Raw genomic sequence first — 20,287 nt, 5'->3', positions numbered from 1 at the left:
CGATGATTGCAGACCATTAATTCCCTTCAGCATACCTAGTGCAGGCAGTGATGATGATGAATCAAAACTCTGTTGCCAATTTATGAAATAACTATAGATATGTAACTGCACTGTGGGAAGCCCACTTAGCCACTTGATTTTCTTCCAAGTTTTTGTTATGAATGGACAGAGTGAAAATGCGCAAAGGAAATAAATGCCAGACTAGGAATAAGTGTAGTCAGAGTCCTTCATTGAATGGCTGTAGTGTCGCATTGCTGAACTGTGGTTTAAAAGCTACTTTTGGCAAGGTAAATGAGTCGTACAGCCTCTGAGAGACTTGCAGGGAGAGCTGAACTAAGAGAACTCGAGAGAACTGCAGAGACTTGTGCGAGCACCTTACAACCAGCCGGTTCAAATGGCGCGCCGTTGCAACGGTTGAGTGACAGCTAAAAGCCCCTCTATCTGGAAAGTAGCGAAACTCTCCTCCCTTCGGCTGCTTTCCTCCTCAATTCTCCTCTGATTTCACTCTCCCACCGGCGGGAGCGCTGCGCACGGCACGCTGAACCTGCCTGGGCTCGAGGGGCGCCGCGGAAGGGTCAATGATAGTGAATGGCGGGGGCTTTTTGTGCTGCCTTTTAAAGCGTTCTTTTAAATCTGCTTTGCACAGGTAACTACTAATCGATTTGAAAATGTTATGTTTGGTTTTAGCGGCACATATTGTTCGCAATAACAAAGAAGGAAGGAGAAGACACGCTCAAAACGGCAAGAAATGTTTGCACTCAGCATCGCACTCGGGTATTCTGAAGCATCAAGAACGAGAAATAAACTGAGCAGGCAATGATGGTGTCATCTGTGTTGGGTGACAGATAGATGACCCTGAATGAGAGCCAATGGCCCCTTCAGAAATCTTCTGCATCTGCGCGTGAACGGCAAACTGGCGAATTCTAACATCGATCGCTTCTGGCTAACCTATAAGCAAAAGCGTCGATTGTTGTATGCTTCCATTTTCAAATCACATCTTTGAGAAAACGAAGCAGTGTTCCTACAGCTGCTAATCAGAGGCAGTGTAGGTGAAAAAAGTGGCTTCTATTTCTTCGCAAAATCAATTGATCAGCAAAGTGACTCATGCAAAATAGGGTCTTATTTTATTGGCACAATACTGGTTTGCTTTAAAGGGCCCATGAAAAGCTTGAAGCCGTGCTTAAGAAAGGCGCACGAGCGGTCGGCGTGCCTTCGCTAGTCAGCAAAGCGCAAAAAAATTTTAGGCTAACATCTTTAATAGCGCAGATATTCCATATTAAAAATGACGCTCCTCCTCTCCCGTCACTGTAGCCCTCAACTCATACACGCCGATGCGCCGGCCAAAAAAAAGAAAATGTCCGGGCCGACGCCCCGCCCATAATGCGTCACGAAGTGACGCCACCGACTCTCGGTTTGTTTACTTCCGGTAGTGCTCCGATTTTTTCCCCTTCGTGTTTGCGGAGCGGCGGTTCGCGTGTCGGTCGCCATGGATCGCATGGATCCCGAGCTCGAAGCGAGGCTGCGTGAAGCCGCTGCCGAGCTGGACTTTGATCCATATGATTATACTCCGTTTCGTGATCCGCTAGACAGCGATGACAGCAGCACGCCATCGACTGGCCCTTCTGAACCACCCGCTGGCAACGGAGACGACGGCCTACTATGGTGCGTTCCGTGGCGCACGCGCCACTGCACATAAGTTATTACAACTTTCTTATTTCACGAAATGCCATTTCGTGTTTGCTTCGCGGCCTTTTCACATTTTACTTATGCGCAGGTGCCGCTGCGGCCGCTGCGAAAGCATGCCCACACCTGAAGAAGATGTGTGCTGCCGCAGCATGCCGGAGGTGCTGGTGGTGTGCCAGCAGGACGGCGGCTGCATTACGATCCACCCAGCGTTCCAAAGCGTGTGCCTAACGCCCGAAGTCCTTCGGGCTGTGCACATTGCACGAGAGGAGGAGGGAGCGAACATCGATGGAGACGGAGATGTAAACAAGTAGGTAGTGCGGAAGCGTCAGGTGACAGATTCGCATTAGATGTAAACAAGTAGGTAGTGCGGAAGCGTCAGGTGACAGATTCGCATTATTTTTTTTTTGTGTGTGTGTATGATCCGTTTACTGTAAAGCGTGGTATTTTCAGGCAGCACCGCTTCATAGCCTACCGCTTGTTTACCAAGTGGATTTGGGGCAGGCTGGGCGAAGGCAACAGGGTGGTCCTGCCAGCCTGCGTCGTTTGCCGGGTTCGGCGTGAATTTCCGTCGGCGAGCTACATGGGATTCAGGCACCCTCCCCTTTAATCTCAGGTGATTGTCGCTTCACTGCATGCTGTATTCTAAACTTTATCACGTGTGCAGGCGCACTGCTTCGAGTGGTGCATGGAAGTGCGTTTATTTTTAAGGTGGAAAAATAGAGAATGCTATTTTATGAACGCCAAGTTATGCACTGCGTCAAGTGTCTGTTTTGTGGCACTGTTTAAGAACAGACATCTCGTTCCTCTAAAGTGCCAGAACTTGTAGATATCTAAGCAAGAAAGGTGTAGAACTGTTAGTTAGTGAAAAATAAAGCCTGGGAAGAAAATTCAAATCCTAGTAAAAAAAAAATACACATCCAAAAACAATCCAGAATGGAGGACAATGCCGAGCATCGCCAAGTCTGCTTGAGCACATGCTTCTAAGCATCTACCGTAAACATTCATTTATTTGGAATGGAATTGTATAGAAAAAAAGAAATTAAAATCGAAACACAGAATGCTTATGCCGAGGCAGCACAAGCATTCTGTGTTTTGAATGATACCGAGTGTGTGAGTGCTCAATACTGACACAATGAAATGAGTGCTTGAAGGTTTGTTTATTGATACTCCTAGCCGTGAATACATGACAACAGATCGCAGAATACATCCATTCCAGCAGTGGAGTAATACAGGTGAAGCACAGATCAAACCACAACTCTTGTTCCTGCATTTGCTGATCTGAATTATTAATTTGAATTTATTTACAGTCTAATACGCTTGCAGAGTGTTACATTTCTTATCTCCAAGCTGCAGTAATAGCTGGTCCCTTTCAGGTGTGTTTGCCAAAGTGTAGGGGCAGCACTGCATATTTTCAAAACGTTGTGCAGGTTCAACCGTCCTTGAACCAAATTTCATGAGCGTTAGCCATTGGCCGCAGTCACAGCTGCTGCTGCCACTTCGATCTTGGCTCGCTTGCACTCTTGCTCAGCTTTTTGGCAATGGGCTAGTCTGGCTTCTCTTTGTTCAATGGTCTCGGCAGGCTGTCTGGCACGGTTGCAGCCTCCGTCTATAGTGAGGTGGTGTATGTGCATGGTGTATTTCCGTAAGTTTCATGAAGGAGAAGGAGTAGATGAAACATTAAGACGATCATTGTAGCGCACGAAAATGTCTTGCAATTAGAAATTGATGGAGGCGATGTTTACTGTACAGAGGAGAGTGTGTTGTAGTTTTACTACGAGGTGTGATAGGTTGTGGCAATAGCATAGTGCTCGTATGTCTAAGCTATAAAGATGACATTGTTTGCTGCACAGCGTGAGAGTTCAAAGTCAACATTGCATTCACTTTGAGGTTTGTGCACGGGAGAAGTAGAGCAAATGCTCTAAAAGCCTTATTTTAGCTGTCTCGGCTATCACCAGCTGTCATGCCTGGACATAATTCCCTATTTCTTGATTATCAGCTGTATCTAACTGTGCATTACATCGCTCTCCTTTCACAGTGAATATATGTACACAAATTCTGCCAGCTATGGTAGCCACTGCTTCTCATTTTGTAGCCTGTACCGCAGGAATCACTTAGTTGGGCTGGGAGACCTTGTCATTGCCTGTTCTAATATTTATCCCTCTGGCATTTTATAGAGCGAGGAGCTTCTTTCATAATTCATTCATTTGGCACTGTTGATAAGGATGTTTTTAACTTGTTCTCTTGCAATTTCTGGGGCCTGAACTTTGTTGACAGCTTGGCTTGTTATCTTGCTTCCTTGAGATCTGTGAATATGTTTCTAGTTTTTACTGTCGCTTTTCTATCTGCATATCTCCTCTTCTGTGGCTTCTTTTCATGGTCGCTTTTTCCAGTGTTGGTGTTTACATTTTATTCATCTGTGCAGGATAGTCAAAGGAAAACGAAAGGCAGTATAGAACAGAGCACCAGATAGAAGGAGCAGAACTGAAGAATTTACAGCTTTGCAGAAAAAGACCACGATGAAATTTGCAAGGAGAGAAGAAGGGAGCACTTATCCAAGGGGAAGAGGTCATCTGCCTTGGGGCAGAGCATTCCGACCAGTTACGTGGGTGTGTGATGGTGGGCTGTCGGCTTTGACGGTTCCAAGCGGCCTCCACTGGCTTCTACTTTGGTTATGTGGGCTGAGGCTTCCCAGTCTACGGTACGAGCAATGCACTTTGCAACACATTCTCATGCTGTGCAGTAAGCATCCTTCTCTTCATCAAGTTCAAACTACAACATACTGTTCAGCTGTGCGGCAAACATTGTGATCTTCATGAAGTACCATCTGCACCACTCCTTCATTTAACCTGGGTAAATATGGCATACACGTACGCCATCTGGACGAGTGCGGCCGAGGTTTGCTAGCGTAGTGTCGGACCAATTTAAGCAGTGTGACATAATTCGCAGTGGTTTCACATTACTGCACCTAAGCAGAATTGAGTGCACTCGTGCAATTTCTTTTGGAGGGGTGGGGGGGGGGAGCAGTTCTTTTCACTGCACTAGAGTATGCAGGTTGTGCCACAAATTTTTCTCAAAGTTGGCAAATCCCATGAATCATTGCAGCTCATTGACCTATTTGTAATTTTTGTAATTTTTTAGCATATGTAATACCTTTCCTGCAGTTTTGGTCTGTTTTATATTGTCACAGACCCCGCCTTAACGATTAACAGAGGTGCGGGATCCACTTTACGGTTACCCGTCGTCCCTCTATGAGGTTTGAGAACACAGTTAAAAGTTAGGCCGGTCAACCAGTGAAGTGCGTGTGTTGGTGTGTGATCAAGGAATAAATTTATGCGTCACTTTTTAACACACAGTGGAAACATATATAGGTAGTAGTCCAAATTACACTGCATAAAAAAATTAATAAAACACCAGGACATGATAGTAATAAAAAACGACTCAATAAATGACAAGAGAAAAAAACCGACAATGAACAAACGCTGCGATAAAGAAGACTATAAAATAACAAAGCAAGTATTCCAGAGATAGTAAGTAAGGGCGAGAGTTACACAAAAACACAGCGTAAAATACTAAGCCAGGTCAAGGTTTAAACAAAGCCAAAAAGAATATTCAATTAACCGACAGTCTGTAGCAAAACGGATTCTCACAGCCTTCTTATCTAATGAAGTATCGTAATCGCAGAGTTGGCCGGTAGCGGCGGCCGTACGGGGAGTGGGGACGACAAGTTGGTCGTGGGCTGGGTGAAAAAAACAAGACACTTTCCTGGAGCAAGCAGCCACGAGAGTAAACGTTTTTGTATAGCAGGCCATCACATAGGCATAGGCAAAACTGGCTGTTCGAGGTTGGGTCTTGAGCAGCAGCTAAGAACGACTCCAGATGCTGATCGGTGTGTTCCTCGGTTCAAAAGGTATGAGTATTTGGAAATCTCTGAGATAAAGCAGTAACGTAAGGATCAAAGTTGTCCGCGTCGCATTCCGTCGTGGCAGGTGGCAACCAGGAGAGGCAGTCTCCATCTGCGTGCCGTCGGCCACTTTTGTATGAAATGCTGTAGTCGTATTCTTGCAAGCGAAGTGCCCAGCGGGCTAGGCGACTAGACGGATCACAGAGATTGAGTAGCCAGCATAGGGAATGGTGATCAGTTACTACTACGAAAGGCTCTCCGTACAGGTAGCAGCGAAAACGGCGAAAACAACCGCGAGACATTTCTGCTCGGTGATGGTGTAGTTGTGCTCAGTCTTGCTTAGAGTCCGACTGGCGTAAGCAATCACATGTTCACAGTCGTCATAGCGCTAAACGAGGACAGCACTGAGGCCTATGCCACTTGCGTCCGTGTGCACTGAAGTTGGAGCAGAAGGGTTGAAATGCCGTAAGATAGGATGTGATGTTAGGAGGAACCTCAGTTGTCGGAAAGGATGAGTCGCATTTGCACAGGCTCCATTCTGCACAGCTAGTACACTGCAAGTCATGTACTTTGCGCTGTAGCCTGGCGAGTCACAGCGACCATCCCCTGCCAGGTCTGTTGTTGTCCCTACAAGCTCACTAGCAAGTTCTGCTTGCCTTTGCTGAAAAAGCTGCAAAGAAGGAGATGTTCAATTTAGAGTCTACAAACTTGCAGTCATGTGATTGCCTTCATGCATATTAGGATGAGGGGGGCAGGTTTCAAATGCTGCATTGCTTTTCACTTTTCTCACAGCACATTTACTAAAAAAAAAATATTGCAAAAATTATGCCTTCAGTGCTAGAGCATGCAGCTGGTCTATTAAACATGTAGCCAAAGGCAACAGAGATGTGCAGTAGCAGGTGCATTGCACTGCAATGCCTCCGCTGTTGCATATATGCTGCATTTTATATGTTTTATATGTTGCATTGTAGCTTCAAGTTGTTGTCATGAAAGGATGCGACATCTAGTTATCGAGTTAATGACATATACTTTGACTTGAATGTTGTATGAGAGATATCCTTATTGTCAAACCTCATTTCTGGCAGGTAGCAAGTATGCCCGTTGGTAGTTGTAGTAGGTCCTCTCTGTGATGCCTTGCACCCCAATGGATTGCAGGAACCGAAGAACTGAAGCTATACCGCAGCCAGAGAACAAGATGCCTGCAGCCAGGAGGACATTTCTTGCTGCTTTTCCTTCAACCAGTGGTTGGCTTTTTCAGAGGAAAGAATGCTGCAGTGAGCATGTCCCCTTCACAGTCACAAGGCTTCCCGCTATGCTAAAGTAAAGGGTTCTTGTTTGCCCGCACATTGTTCAGGTCTCAAGAAGCTGCCGCAGGCAACCCTCGAACACAAGGAATTTTCGCTCTTTGTAGAGGGGTTCCTCAATCGCTGACTGGGCCGTTTCATCCTGATGGTCGCTGAAAAAGAAGTGCAGTGATGTCAGCGATTGGTGCCGTGTGATTGTTAATATTATGAACTAATACGTAGCAGCCGTGGATGTTCATCTCGGAATGTCTTGGCTGTAAAATGTGCTAAATAAAGCTGCTGTCAAAGTTTATTGTCGGTATGCATTTTTTTTTTTTTTCATTCTATCAACAGGGAACAGAAAAATGCCATGGCAAATTAGGTACACTTTAGGGCTACGCAACTTATATTTTTTTCACAACAGAATCAAATATCCTTGTGCATCTTAGTGACTTGTTCAAATATTTGTGCAAAATTAAACTTCAAAGTGCATGTGATGGCTCCGTAGTAGCTCTAAAGACAGCACTAATGTACACTAGGCAGACATAGCATGACCATATTATGTAAGGAAAAATTGCCCTTTTGCTACCTGACGCAACTGTGAATAACCTAACACCACGTCCGAGATTAGTGGTGTGCAAGGTATGTATGAGGCATGGTCTCTATAGACCCATCAAGGCAATATTTGTTGACCCATTGTGAGTATTACCACATCCTTAATCATGTCAAGCCATGCATGAGAGTTATGAACGCTGTCATTCGAATGGACTGTGTCACAGGGAGGGTATATTTGCAGGTTTGAATGAGTGAATATGTGACACATAGGTGACGTATTTCGTCAAGTTTTCTTTTTTTTTTTTTTTTTTTGCCTAATGAACAGTGCTTAAATGACAAATTTTCTTGCCTGCTATAGCCAGCAAATGCACAAAAGTGGATGAAAGAAGTTCTAACGAGCGGCCAGTGATAGCAGTAACTGGCCAGTGATAGCAGCCTGCCACCGACTTCTCTGGTGGCAGGCTTCTCTGTTTAAACCTTGGTGCTGACTAGAGATTTAAATCCAATAGACACCTGTGTGCCTGGAAAAATTTCATATATTTAAAATTATTCGCAAGCACCCCATCTACGTTTAATGTAATCAATCATATAGCTCTTTAATACATTTTCACAACACTACATCTTTATCAATAATGACTTACCAACAGGATGGCACTCCCACATTGTGTTGCCACAGTATGCGTGCGAGTAGTTGAAGGCCCCGCTGGTGATTCTTCCTGCAGACAGATATTCATAATTATAATGATGGTTGCAGATTTGAAATTTTTCATGCTTTCATTTTCAGGTGCTGTATAGAGAACTGCCCGTAACAAAATGCAAACATTGTCAACTTGCTACACATACACAAATATTCTGAAAGTGGAGAACTGATATGACTAAAAAATTTGCACAGACAAGCTGTAGTTTGTGGAGTTTCAAGAGCCCTGAAAAATTTGGAGGCATGTTAGCAGCACAAACAAAAGACACAGTGCAGGACAGTCAACTAATACACTGTTCCATGAACCAATCCAGCAGCTCATTATTTTTGAACGTCGGGTCTCCCATGTTAATCCAGTTAATATATGTGCTCCGAGTTTCTTTTTTTGGTGTGCCAGTGCACACCAAAGCCTTGCATCATCCACTAAACAAAATTAACTATTTGAACTCCAAAATAATCTCATCTATACAGGAAGAGCTACATTTTAATTGCTTCCAGAAGGTGCCTCAAGCGATGATCGAGCTTGTGCATGGAAGCAGACATAACATTTGCACTAATTTGCATAGCTTACTTACTCGGGCAATAGAGCCATCATATGCAATATAATACAAAGCTGTTCAGTACAGTTGAAAATTAAGTGTGTACATTTGTCAAAACACTTGCGTCATCCACTGGACAAAATGAACTATCCAAAATATTCTCACCTCTACAGGAAGAGCTGTGGTATTTGGATCACCTCCGGTAGGTGCCTGAAGCAATGGTTGAACACGTAACTAACTGCATGAAAGCATAATGACATAGCAACAGTTGTGCTAGTTTATATAGCTTCTAGCAATAGAGCCATCATATATGCATGCAACATATTCCAAAGTTATATATGTGGCCTAAATATTCATAAATATAAATATAAAAGCATATATACATTGTTATTAATACCATGATAACAGTACTAACCTGTCCAAAGGAAACCTGTGTAGTGCTGAGGTTTTTCGGGCTTCCTGGCGATGATGGTTTGCCATGCTAGGAAAAGAAAGGAAATTTGTGCATAATCAACATTGTGTTAATGGCAGTTTTATTATTCTGCACATGAATGAGAATGAAAGGAGACAAAAGTCTGCAAGTGCAAGGTCATAGGGGATACCTTCTTTTTTTTTTATCTATATACCACATGTTATTTTTCCTTCCACTTGGTATTTAATCATCTTTCTGCCTAAAATCGTTACAGGACTAATTCTGATCAATATCACCACAAAAGTATTTAAAAAAAACCTACACTTACCTTGGACTCGACTGTTGGCTCCTTTCATTAATTGTATCATAACGAGCCAATTTCCCCTTCAATTTTCCGCTTCATGAATGAGAAAGACATGCATATACAGGTGTTAAAAGGCAAAGATCAAGAGCAGACTAAACGCACTGTAAAATAAGCATATCTTTAGGTGGATGGGGGGTGGGGGAGGGGGGGATGCAGTTGATCTGTATTATTAGTGTGCTGGTATTTTTTTATTACAAGTCAGGCTTGGTTTATGGGGTTCAACGCCCCAAATTCGACTCAGACGAGGCGCCGCACAGCACTGAGTGACATCGCACAGCACATGTACAGGTGCGGACGTAAGTAAACCGAGCAGCTAGGCTTTTTCAGTCAAATTGCCTTCCTCACTGGAGATCAGGAAATATTTGTCCGTGAAAGGACACTTGCGTCTACTACCGGTCCACGCATCCCACGACTACCAGTTTCAAATATGCACCGAGTGAAAAATGAAGAAAAAGCGTGCTCCGTTTACTTTTGTCCGCACCGGTACGCGGGCACCTTGCTTGCGCTTCCGTCGAAAAGCGGCCGCTGTGCCTTGGGCACAGCAGTCGACCACCCTAACTCACTGCACCACCCAGGCAAATTATACTGCGATTGTTGTGATCGCGTACACGTTAGTGTATGTTAATTCATGTGCGCAGGTCGCCTTATCTTTTTTTTTTTTTTTCCCCTTATCCGCGCGCCGCAGGGCGAGAGCTCCCTTGCATACATTTTCAGCGCCTTAACTTGTAGTGGTCCTCTCGCAAGAGCGATTTGCGCGCAAGGAATCTGCGCCTGCAAAACTTGCGCTAGGCTTCATGCACTTCGCGAGACTCCGAGCCATGCTACGCGTGTTTCCACAATAACTCGCAACCCAGAAAACTTACCATTCCAGGGAGAAACTGCGTCGGCAAAGCGTCGGACTTGAGGCGTTGACGTCTCATGTTGAGGCCAGTTTGCTGCGCCAAACTGGGATTATACTGGTATGCGTCACGGGAAAAGTGGCGGCCACAAACTCTGAGCTCCTGGCGCTTGTCCGACGATGACAGCCCGACGCGTTGGAGCCAGCTTTCCCGCGTGACACCTTGCTTTGTAGGGACACGATGTCGCATTATAACATCTTTCCTGTCCTCGGCTTTACAGCCAACTACACAACAATGGTGGTCCATTGCAGATCAGAAAAAAAGCAGCAGCAGTTGAGATCGCGAGATTTCAAGACTGACAACCGGGCAACACGTGCTTTTGCGAGCAGACGGATCTCTCTCGGCCGGAAGTGTTCCGCTTCTATCAAGATGCGCGCAGAATTCTTACCTTTCTTTAATGCACAATAATAACTAACGAATAAAATACTTCTTTCAGGAAGAATAGTGCTAATTTTAAAATCTATAATTGCAAAAATTACACGTGACGTCATATGGCCATGGCCAATGATAACGCTAACCCCAATGACGTCGCATGGGCTGGGCGGCTGAAAACGCACGGTGGTGTGTCGCCCAAATCGGCTGCGAGCGGCAATTTTCCAAAATTATTTGTAAATTACAGCTAACACGCAGAGCTTTTTGAATGTGATCTCGATGCTCACTAAGACCACCTCTAAACACATGTAGCATCAAAATACGGCCTTAAATGGCGTTTCAGGGGCCCTTTAAAGGTCGTAAGATGTGGCGCATACAAAATACACAGTTCCAAATACAGAAGGAATGTAGCGATAAACACTGTTGCACATTGGAACCAAGTAGCATCTTTGATTTTACTGACACAGCACTGGTCGCTTTACAAGGGTCCTATGGCGCAGGCACATTAATTGAAAACACACATTTTCAAATAAAAATAAATGCACAGAAAAACACTGTTAGACAATTGGAAGATGCTGAGAAACCTTAACGCAATGAAAATATATGAAAACGAAGTGCAAGCAAATAATTTTCGTAGAAACATTTTTCACACACGTTACAATCCAATTTTAATTTCGATGATTACAAGTTTCAGATATGCACGAGAATATCTTTAAAAAATGCAAGCAGTTACCAGAAATTTTGAACAATTTACAGATTCATTCAGGCGACAGGCAAAATATTAACTGTATGCAGATTTTCAAACCACAACTTCCACAAATTTTTCAAATTTTTCAAATTAATAAAACATGAAATTACGAATGCATACTGTCACCGAATCTGAGCTGCAGCGACCCGCATGCCTACGCTTTTGCTACCGCATTTACCACTAGTCACAGGAGATATTTTAGAGGCTTCATCTCGGACAAAAATCTGGATCCGTACTTTCACGAAAATACTCACAATCTCTTTTACAACATCGTGGCAGGCTGGGAAGCAAGATACCAATGAAATGCTATCTTTTATCCGGGCCTGCAGTTGTGCAGTGCTGATTGAATTTTTGAGGAGACCGTCTCTGTTACTGCGGAAAAAGTTCTCAGCAATGTTTACAGTTTCGATTACAGCTGGCGATGGGTTCGTCAGTGACATGTGAGACTGTGAAAAGTTCTTCAACTCAATTAACCTTCCCGGTGCCGTGTTGGTAATCAGCGAAGCACGGCAGTCGTTCTGTTCTACTATTCTATGTTCTGTTTCTGTTCTACTTGAACACTGAAACGCGCAGCAGCACGGCATCGCGTGCACGAACCTGCACGCGCGCAAGCCATAGGAACGGTACGACGAGGCAGTTTAATGGCGGCAGCGAGAAAATAAAAAACAAGCAAAACAAGATTTTGCGCGCGCTGATGACGTAAGGTGACGTGTTTATCACGTCACGGGCCCGGCAGCCAACGACAAACCAGAAAACCCGCCCTCACTCTTTCTTTGGAGAGGGGAGCGTAGAGGAGCGAGGAGGAAAGCGCCGGGAGAGGGAAACGGCGGCAAAGATCTTACAATTTCGCTACTTTCCAGAGATAGAGGGGCTTAGGGTGCCTTGATGCGAGAGCGGGCGCGCATCGAGGCACCCTAGAGGGGCTTTAGTGACAGTGTTCCTGTATATGCTCCCGCAGAGAGCATATACAGGAACACTAGTGACAGCGCCATGACAGCGCTGCAGGTGGCGAAAACGTCCAATACCAACAAAAATTAATTCAGTAAAAGGAAACCTTAAGATAATTAAAATTCGCACTTGTAGTTTATGCGTCACCACCTCCTTTGTTTAACTGAAACTGTATAGTTTCATTTGCAACAATTTTAGATACGATTGTGAGTGCGTCATTATCATCATCATCGCCCCCTCCGCTAAATTATGCCATGGGTTGAAGCGCGTTACATGAAACGTTTTAAAAAAATGTTTGACGCGTTATTGACTCTGGTTATTCTCCTTCCAGTGCTTTGCGGAGCCTGTGTTGCGCTTTATCTATTTGTTGCTAATGCTAACGAACCATAAAATGGATGGCTGTGTTCTGTGTTTATACTATAGAGGCTATATTTATACAGCACAGGCGACGCACTTCGCACGGTGAGCATCACATTGGTAAGTCGAATAGAAAGCCAGCTGATTGCTTTTTGGAAGGAAATGAGTTTATATTGATTTGTGGAACAGGCGTTGGTGGAACGTTTACGTACTCGAGTGCCATGCTGGTAAGCACGGTGCCTACGCTAGAACCGCGATTCTTCCGCGAATCGCTGTGTGAAATTAACTGGGAACGATTTGTTTCGGGACGTTGAACTGTGTATAACTTGCCCAACATTGCAGCAAGGTTACTTTCTTGCTGCACTTGAGGTTGTCTGAGCGAACTTCTGAGCTTGCCTGCGCAGAACTAAATAAAGCGCTCCGTTGAAAGTATTTAGGCATTGTGACTACAGAGACATCGAAGGCTTACGTTTGTGTCAGAAGTGCTTTGAATTAATTTTTAGCGTGAATGTGAGGCATGTAGCTTTCCCTAGCAGTCGTAAGATCATCGAGGCAAACGTCAGTTTTGCACTTGCATCGGACGCGCCTTTTCAGCACATGCTGCATGTATGCTGTTACTTTTATGCATGAAAACTGTGGTAATAGTTTGCAGACTGCAAACTATAACTGAATATAGAACTGTTTCGTGTTGACCGCTTCTTGACGTGTGTAATGTTGATTTACTAGAAATTAAGCTTCGCTTTTTTTTGGCAAATGATAAGGGCCTGACACGCTGTCCGTCAGTCCCGAGACGAGTGGTACGCTGTCCAGCAAAGTAAATGTACTTCATTACCGAACGGGGTCACGTACTCATTAGCTATGATTTTTATTTTTATAACTGTAGTGCACAACGTAGATGTAATGTGGGATCGCTTGGTTCTTTCCTAGTGTATTCTTGTAAAACAAATAAACTGGTCAGAACAGCATAGAGATGTGGCTTTAGGGAATGCATCGAAACAGGCTTGCCAAATGGCTTGCCTCTGTTCTCATTCTTGCGCTTATCCAAAGGCAGTACATTTCATTTATCAACTTAATTTTTTTGTAAATTCAGTGTTTGACTTTACAGTAGTTGTCTGCATGTTAGGTGATCTGCCTAAGTATAGATGACTTGCAGCACTGTCACATTGTTGGTGGACCAGAGCCATGGACGAACCCTGTTTGCCTGCCTAGCCTGCTACTAGCTACCTGCCCCATGGAAGATACCTATACCTGATTTACTATCATGGAGTATGTGTGACAGCCACCTGATAGCTCGCAGCTGCAGCCATGTTGTTTTTATGTTCTACACCTGTGCACTGCAGTGTAACGCTCTATCACGCATTTTAAAAAGGACAGTATTTAATGGCTACATTCTCAAGTACAATAATCTGTCACGGTTCCATCCACCAAGGCTGCACGACATTCATAGGTGCCCTAGTGAGGCTCAGACGAGTTTTGAAAATTCTTGTGCAGTATTGTTGAATTATTACTTACAAAATATTGTCCAGTGAACCAGTTATAACTGTGAATGTATTTATTTTTTCTAAATTACTACCCACGCAATGTTATTACGGCATTGCGAATGCACAAGATTGTTAGTCTGCTAGAGTTTCCAGTTTGTACAACCCATAGCCATTTAAACAAGAATTGCAATGGTGGCGCTGAATGGCAGCACTTATCTGCGAGATGGCTGATGCATTGTGAGGGCACCAGACATTCCCCTCATCATCTGCGGCGACTGTCATCGAAACTACGAAATCACAGTGGTTGCCAGTGTTCACATGCGAACTGCTCAGGGTCGCAGTCAACAATTTCAAGCCACTACAAAAAGTGTGAATTGCATTGATTACATCTTTGCATGACAGCCGATGTAACCAGCATGAACTATGTCTTACTATAAGGTACCATGTGCCGTTACTTGCTGTACTGTACGACAGCACAGAGCACGTGTGATTAATGGGGTAAATAAAATAAATAAACTCTGTCTCCACTGGGAATCAAACCTCCATCCCTTGTATTCCTCACATACTGTGCTTTGTTTATGGCAACAGAACATGAGTCAGCACAGATGCATTCTTGCAGTGGAATTATCTAGGCATAGCACTGCTAATTTTTGTTCTAATGTGGCACCTTTTATGGAGTTCACCGATTTTTTTTTTTTTTTTGCATTGTTCATATAATAAACACATAAAACCCTGCAGCACTATGAAAATTTACCCGGAGCATTCAACTCGTGCTACAGTATGTGCAGTAAAGCTACCTTTGTCTTTGTGTGCAAAATGAAAATTTTTACGAAAGATTTACATTTTGCATGTTGATTTGATCAGAATATATTGGTTTTGAACATGATTGGAAGAGGTTTTTCAATACCTGAGCTGTTTCATGTGCATGGTTGTTAACTACCATGCTGAACTTTGTAGTCAAGTACAATATGTGCATAGTGCCTATATGCATACAATATATGCATAGAGGCAGGTAGAGTGATTGTTTAAGTGTACTGTAATTATCAGACTGTGCTAGTATCGTTACAGCTATGACATAAAAATTCGCATCAGGTTTGTAGAACTTGTATTGTGAACAGTGGTTATATGGTGTCTGTGTATTTTATTTTAGCGTAGCCGTGATATTGGTGCAAGTTCTGTCAAGTTTGGTTTTGTTTTGATTTTAACAACTTTGTTTATTGCCACTTGTGGACAGCCTTAATCACAAGCGCTATTCAGGTTCTACTAGTGTCGAAGATCATTGATTTCACTTTCTTTAATAGACATTGAGGGTTCACCGACACATACGCTACCAAATTTTTTTGCTTCAACTGCTTCAATTGTTTTCCTTCTCAGTGGTGTTGTACATTTTCACAAAAATTTGCTTTCAAAGTGCAGTTGTCGACTTTCTTCCAAGTTGTGTGATATGCCGTGAAAAATGGCATGCGTGTCATGAAACTTGTTCCAGATTTTTTGATCGCATTCTGCATGTACGAGTTTTTTCAACCTTCTATGAATGCTTTGTTTCAAAAATATTAAGTATGCAGGCTAATGTAGGATTAGGTTGCATTCTGGGTTCTGTTGTGCCGGGTAGCAGCTCAGCAGTCAGATTCTTTTACTGGACTTGCCTGAGGGTACGAGTTGTGTGAAGCCTGCACACAGACCCATATCATGCCATTTGACGCAAACTTTATGTTCGACCGCCTTCAGTTCAGAAAAGGACTGTATTGGGTTACTACGCCCAGCTTGTTTTAGGCGGAAAAAAAAAAAGTTTGTGCCATGGTCGCCATCTTGCATGTTCTCATACACTTTTAATTTCAAATCTGTAAAATTTGCTGTTCTCATCGTAGTTCCAACAATATCCCAAGTTTTCTAGAAGTAAAGGAACCCAAGAAAATTGTTTTGGAGGAGAATATAAGCCATGCCAGAATAAAATTCTCAACTTTAGAAAATTTGCTTTTTGCAGCATTTACAGCTGTCAAATACAGAGTAAGGTGGTTCTAGTAAATGTATGACCTGTATTAAGAAAAAAGTACCACTCAGTGGCATTTATTTTGGGAAGTTAAATCACAGCACTCAGTTCCTTGCTCGTATACAGCCGCCCAAATCTTCAACTAGACTGCACAACGCCCACTTTCAACAGTGATGCTGTTTAAGCTGGAGGTTGTTTCATCTATTGTGCAGCTTAATGTGTTCGCAGTAATGTCACCATGACCGGATGTGACATCATCATGACGTCACATCCAGTCATGTCTAATAACCAGAACTGAGGTCACCACATGACATCATGTCCGGTCATGACCGATGACTTCACCGTGCGATTCACGCATATATGAAGCTAACCTTGCCAGGCATCCAATCCAGGCATCCGTGCTGTGCCTTTCATTTGTCGCTTCCTCAAACGCCGTACCACACAGGAATCAGCAGTGTTTTAAATTGGTTTACAGGAAAGAAAAGGCATAATATCTGTCACACTTGTCCGCCGACAACAGATAGCCACGATGAGTCTCGAAGTATAATCACTGATAACTTGAGGCAAACAGAAACAGCATCATTGTGTCATGAGTCTTGTACACGACTGCAATCTGCCTTAATTTTTTTCTGTACCCCTGTGCCTTGGCAGGGATCGAACTTGCAGAGAGGTAAAAATAAGGCAAGGCCTCGGTGAGCCTCTGGTTAGACTTAATCTTTTCTCAAGTTAGCTCCTTTTCAATGTGCAGAAGAGAAAAGGCGGCCATCGTGCACATTAGTAAAGAGTTCGGCAGCTGTACATGCACTCTCCTAATCACTAATCCCTTACTTTGTACAATCTTTGCCAAAAGTAACCAGGCTGCATGTTTAGCTTTTAGCTTGTATCCTAAGGTCAACATGAATTCCTAGAGGATCACAACTTGAGAAGTGAGAACTGCAGCTTGCCTTTTCTACTTTGCACAGATTTACAGTTTCAGAAGTGGTACGAATTATCTGCTACTTGGCTGAAAAGCGGAGCACGCAGCCTGGTTATTTTTGGCAAAGGTGGTACTTCCATTTCTTATACATACTCTTTAGCATAGAGTCATGAACTACCACATTATGTGAAAGACTGCCTGACACAAATATAAAGCCTCCCTTAACCTAGCCGTATGAAGTGCCTTTGTGGCCTACGGGTAGCATGTCTGGCTTGAAATGCAAGAGTCCTGGAGGGTTCGATTCCTTTCACCTACCCATCTGATTCGAGAAGCTTGAGTTGGCAGCTCCTGCCAAATCTGCCATATCATATGATCAAGTGACTTTGCACAACCCTGCCACCAATCAATTCCCGGCTATCACCCACAATTTTCCATTCACAACCCTGATACCAAATTTTCTGGTGAATGGCAGCCTTTAACGCTGTCATATTAACATGTAACCAAAATTTGGTGTCCTTCAAGTGGTGGCTTTAGACAGCTTGTGTTGTTCATCCCTTTGAGACCTTGATTGGCAGGTGGCAAAGTAGAGACAAGAGGGATGATGAAGAGAAGGTAGGAGGCAGAGGGTGGAGAACGGGTACAATGTGTCGCACTGTGATTTGTAGATTAGGTGGCACAACCTGCTTGCATGGTCGTAACCCATCAGCGGCGTTGAGAACAGCAATGCTAACTCTTAGCACATACTCCCCTGCACAGATTGTATTGATTGTCTATACTTTTTCTTGGACAAGTTCTTCTGAATATCTCGTAGGAGGTCACTGTTAAGATTTTTGCACGGCCCCTGAAGGCTAGGTATTGTTGCAAAGCACCTTCTCCAGAAAACGGAAACATAGAATGACCAGCTTGTTCAGCTTGTTTCTGCAATGGGCACAAAACTGGACTCCATTCCACTCGTGAAATATGGAGGAGTCTCTATGACCGGTTATCATTGTACAGTAGAACCCTGCTATAGTAAAGTGAAACTGAAGTCCCATCATAGTAAAGGTGCTTTTGGTAAAACTAGGTTATACTAAACAACGTCTGGCCGCGGCGTCAACTTCCCATGAAATGATATTGCTGCACACGCATTACTTAGAATCGCGAGGAAATTTGTTTCTTAAAAAAAACTTAGTGCTTTCTTTTTATGGTTTTACCGCTAGGCTCATCAGCACTGAGAAGAAGCCAACTTTAAGGCCTTGGAGCCGTGAGGGAAAGCATGCAGCGCGTAGGGGGAAAAATGTAAAGCTCACTACAAACACAAAAAGAAGACGGCCGGTCACTTGAAAATAGAGTAAAAGTGCAGCAAGAAAAAGGGAAGCGAAAAAACTGCCGAACATTCACACAACACTGTTCAGCACGAAGGAGTAGTGGCAAGAATTGGAGGCGTGGCTTGTGCGGTTTTGCAGTGCTGGACTGTCGCGCATTTTTCATCTATTGCCTCTTAAAAGATGGAAACAGCGGAAGATGATGCCGCACTCGCGCAATTCTTTGGTTCTCAGCTGAAATCAAGCTCGGCTGTATTCGTATCCATGTTGCATTCATGCTAAACAGGTACTTCTACAAGCTGTAAAAAAAAAATGAAAAAGGAAATGGCACAGAGACGATAAGAGAGAGATGGAAGGCATTTTAGAGTGTTCTTTTCATAAAGCAACAAGACGTGCTTAGTAAGCAGACTTTAATTACAAGATAGTATCTTCAGGACCATGTCATCACTAACAACTGATATAGTAAGATTTTGGCCAGTCCCGGTGACTTTACTATAATGGGGTTCTACTGTACTTATCAGTTCGCAAAGAGCACTTTCTGGCAGAAGGGCAGCTCAACACTGTTAATGTGGAAAAGCACTCACTACTCTGCTTGTGCTCAAACCGAAACCCACATCTGAATTTGATTATGCTTCCTGCAGGAACGACCTTTAGTCTGCATCTCAAGTGAGCATGCGGGGTATCTTGATGCTTATTTTTATTTTTTATAACCACAACCTCGAGCAGACTAATTCGCCAAAGCTGGCAGTGCTGGTTATGTATACGTTTGCCGCTGGCTCAAGCCTGCACTGCAGTGAAGTGCAGGCACAGAGCAATGCTGGAGAAGAGCATGGGCGTTCAAATTGCGAAACTTCTCTGCCTGAGTCAAAAAGAATTCCATTTAAGCTTCCGGGAAAAAAAAAAATGCTAGAGTGGCCCTGCGCAATATAATACCATTTACCATATACCAGCTAGTACCACATCACTACTCTCTACAGTGACTTTCTGTTAGCTAGTGCCAAGTTACTGTATATCTGGCAGAACCACATGAATGGTTTGTGGGGTTTAACGTCCCAAAGCGACTCAGGCTATGAGAGACGCTGTAGTGGAGGACTCCGGAAATTTAGACCACCCGGGGTTCCTTAACGTGCACTGACATTACACAGCACATGGTCTCCTTGCTTTTCGCCTCCATCGAAAAGCGTCACTGAGGCCAGGATTCGATCCCGCATCCTTATACCCTCTTTACACGGGCAGAGTTAACCACGGTTAGCGTAACTGCGGTTATGCGAAACCATGGTTAGCCCATTTACACGGCAGACCAAACCACAGTTACACCCCTAACCGTGGTTATCGCAAACCGAGTTTGGCGACCTCGGTTTTCGTCGTTAACCGAGGTTATGGCGGCGTCTGTTGACGGAGGCTGCTCGTCGGCACTCGAGTGCGTGAAGTGTACGAGCGTGTCTGCGTCAGCAGTGTACTCGTTTGCCCGTATTGAATAGCCGGTGTCTGTGCCGCCCGGCGTCTTCGGTTACGGCCTACAGCCAAGCGTCTGCGTACTGAAGCCCCGTCTTGTGTTTTCAGTATCGTTTGTGCGGCTTGGTGCTGAGCGCGGAACGTCAAAAATGTGCGGTCTTAGCTTTATAATGAAAGTGCACAAGTTCGCAACGCTTGCAGTGCGGGATGCTGCGAGCAGGCTGAGGTACGTTACACTTACCGCGGCGGTGAAGCGAGTAAGCGCGGCGAACAACGGCGGGGTGCGTAACCCCCTAGTCGTCCATAGGCCTAAATTATGTCTCTTCGAAGCCGCGGCGATCGACGCTTTGGAACTGATCAGCGCTGTCGAAATGGTGTAC

The 20,287-nt window shown here is 44.1% G+C and overlaps 1 protein-coding gene across 9 annotated transcripts; it reads left to right on the top strand.

The window, feature by feature from the left end:
• Positions 1-1,180: 1,180 nt before the first annotated feature.
• On the top strand, positions 1,181-7,183 carry LOC146170971 (uncharacterized). 9 transcript variants are annotated; one of them, XR_014703009.1, is made up of 5 exons: positions 1,200-1,662; positions 1,775-1,993; positions 2,137-2,299; positions 4,109-4,288; positions 6,743-6,879. XR_014703009.1 is itself a non-coding variant. In XM_084586610.1 (4 exons), the coding sequence occupies exons 1-3, from the start codon at positions 1,487-1,489 to the stop codon at positions 2,291-2,293; spliced, it is 552 nt and encodes a 183-aa protein (XP_084442736.1). In that variant the 5' UTR covers positions 1,200-1,486; the 3' UTR covers positions 2,294-2,299; positions 4,109-4,436. The 9 variants fall into 9 exon arrangements, 5 of the variants coding, with proteins under 5 accessions (XP_084442738.1, XP_084442739.1, XP_084442736.1 ...); XR_014703007.1 differs by having other exon boundaries at positions 4,109-4,425; positions 6,743-6,878; XR_014703008.1 differs by having other exon boundaries at positions 4,109-4,292; positions 6,743-6,877.
• Positions 7,184-20,287: the final 13,104 nt, after the last annotated feature.

Source organism: Amblyomma maculatum, unplaced genomic scaffold (genome assembly GCF_055883805.1).
Source record: "Amblyomma maculatum isolate TAMU_Amacu unplaced genomic scaffold, ASM5588380v1 scaffold_24, whole genome shotgun sequence".
Taxonomy (NCBI): domain Eukaryota; kingdom Metazoa; phylum Arthropoda; class Arachnida; order Ixodida; family Ixodidae; genus Amblyomma; species Amblyomma maculatum.
The sequence above is the reverse complement of the archived record's forward strand: the minus strand, read 5'-3'. Positions and strand labels throughout refer to the sequence as shown.

What these genes read in the sequence shown, in the direction of transcription:
- LOC146170971 (XM_084586609.1), top strand. Translation starts at nt 1,487, where the DNA reads ATGGATCGCATGGATCCCGAGCTCGAAGCGAGGCTGCGTGAAGCCGCT. An exon ending in GGAGACGACGGCCTACTATG is followed by an intron (nt 1,663 to 1,774) that starts GTGCGTTCCGTG and finishes ACTTATGCGCAG; the next exon opens with GTGCCGCTGCGGCCGCTGCG. An exon ending in GGAGACGGAGATGTAAACAA is followed by an intron (nt 1,994 to 6,742) that starts GTAGGTAGTGCG and finishes AATGGATTGCAG; the next exon opens with GAACCGAAGAACTGAAGCTA.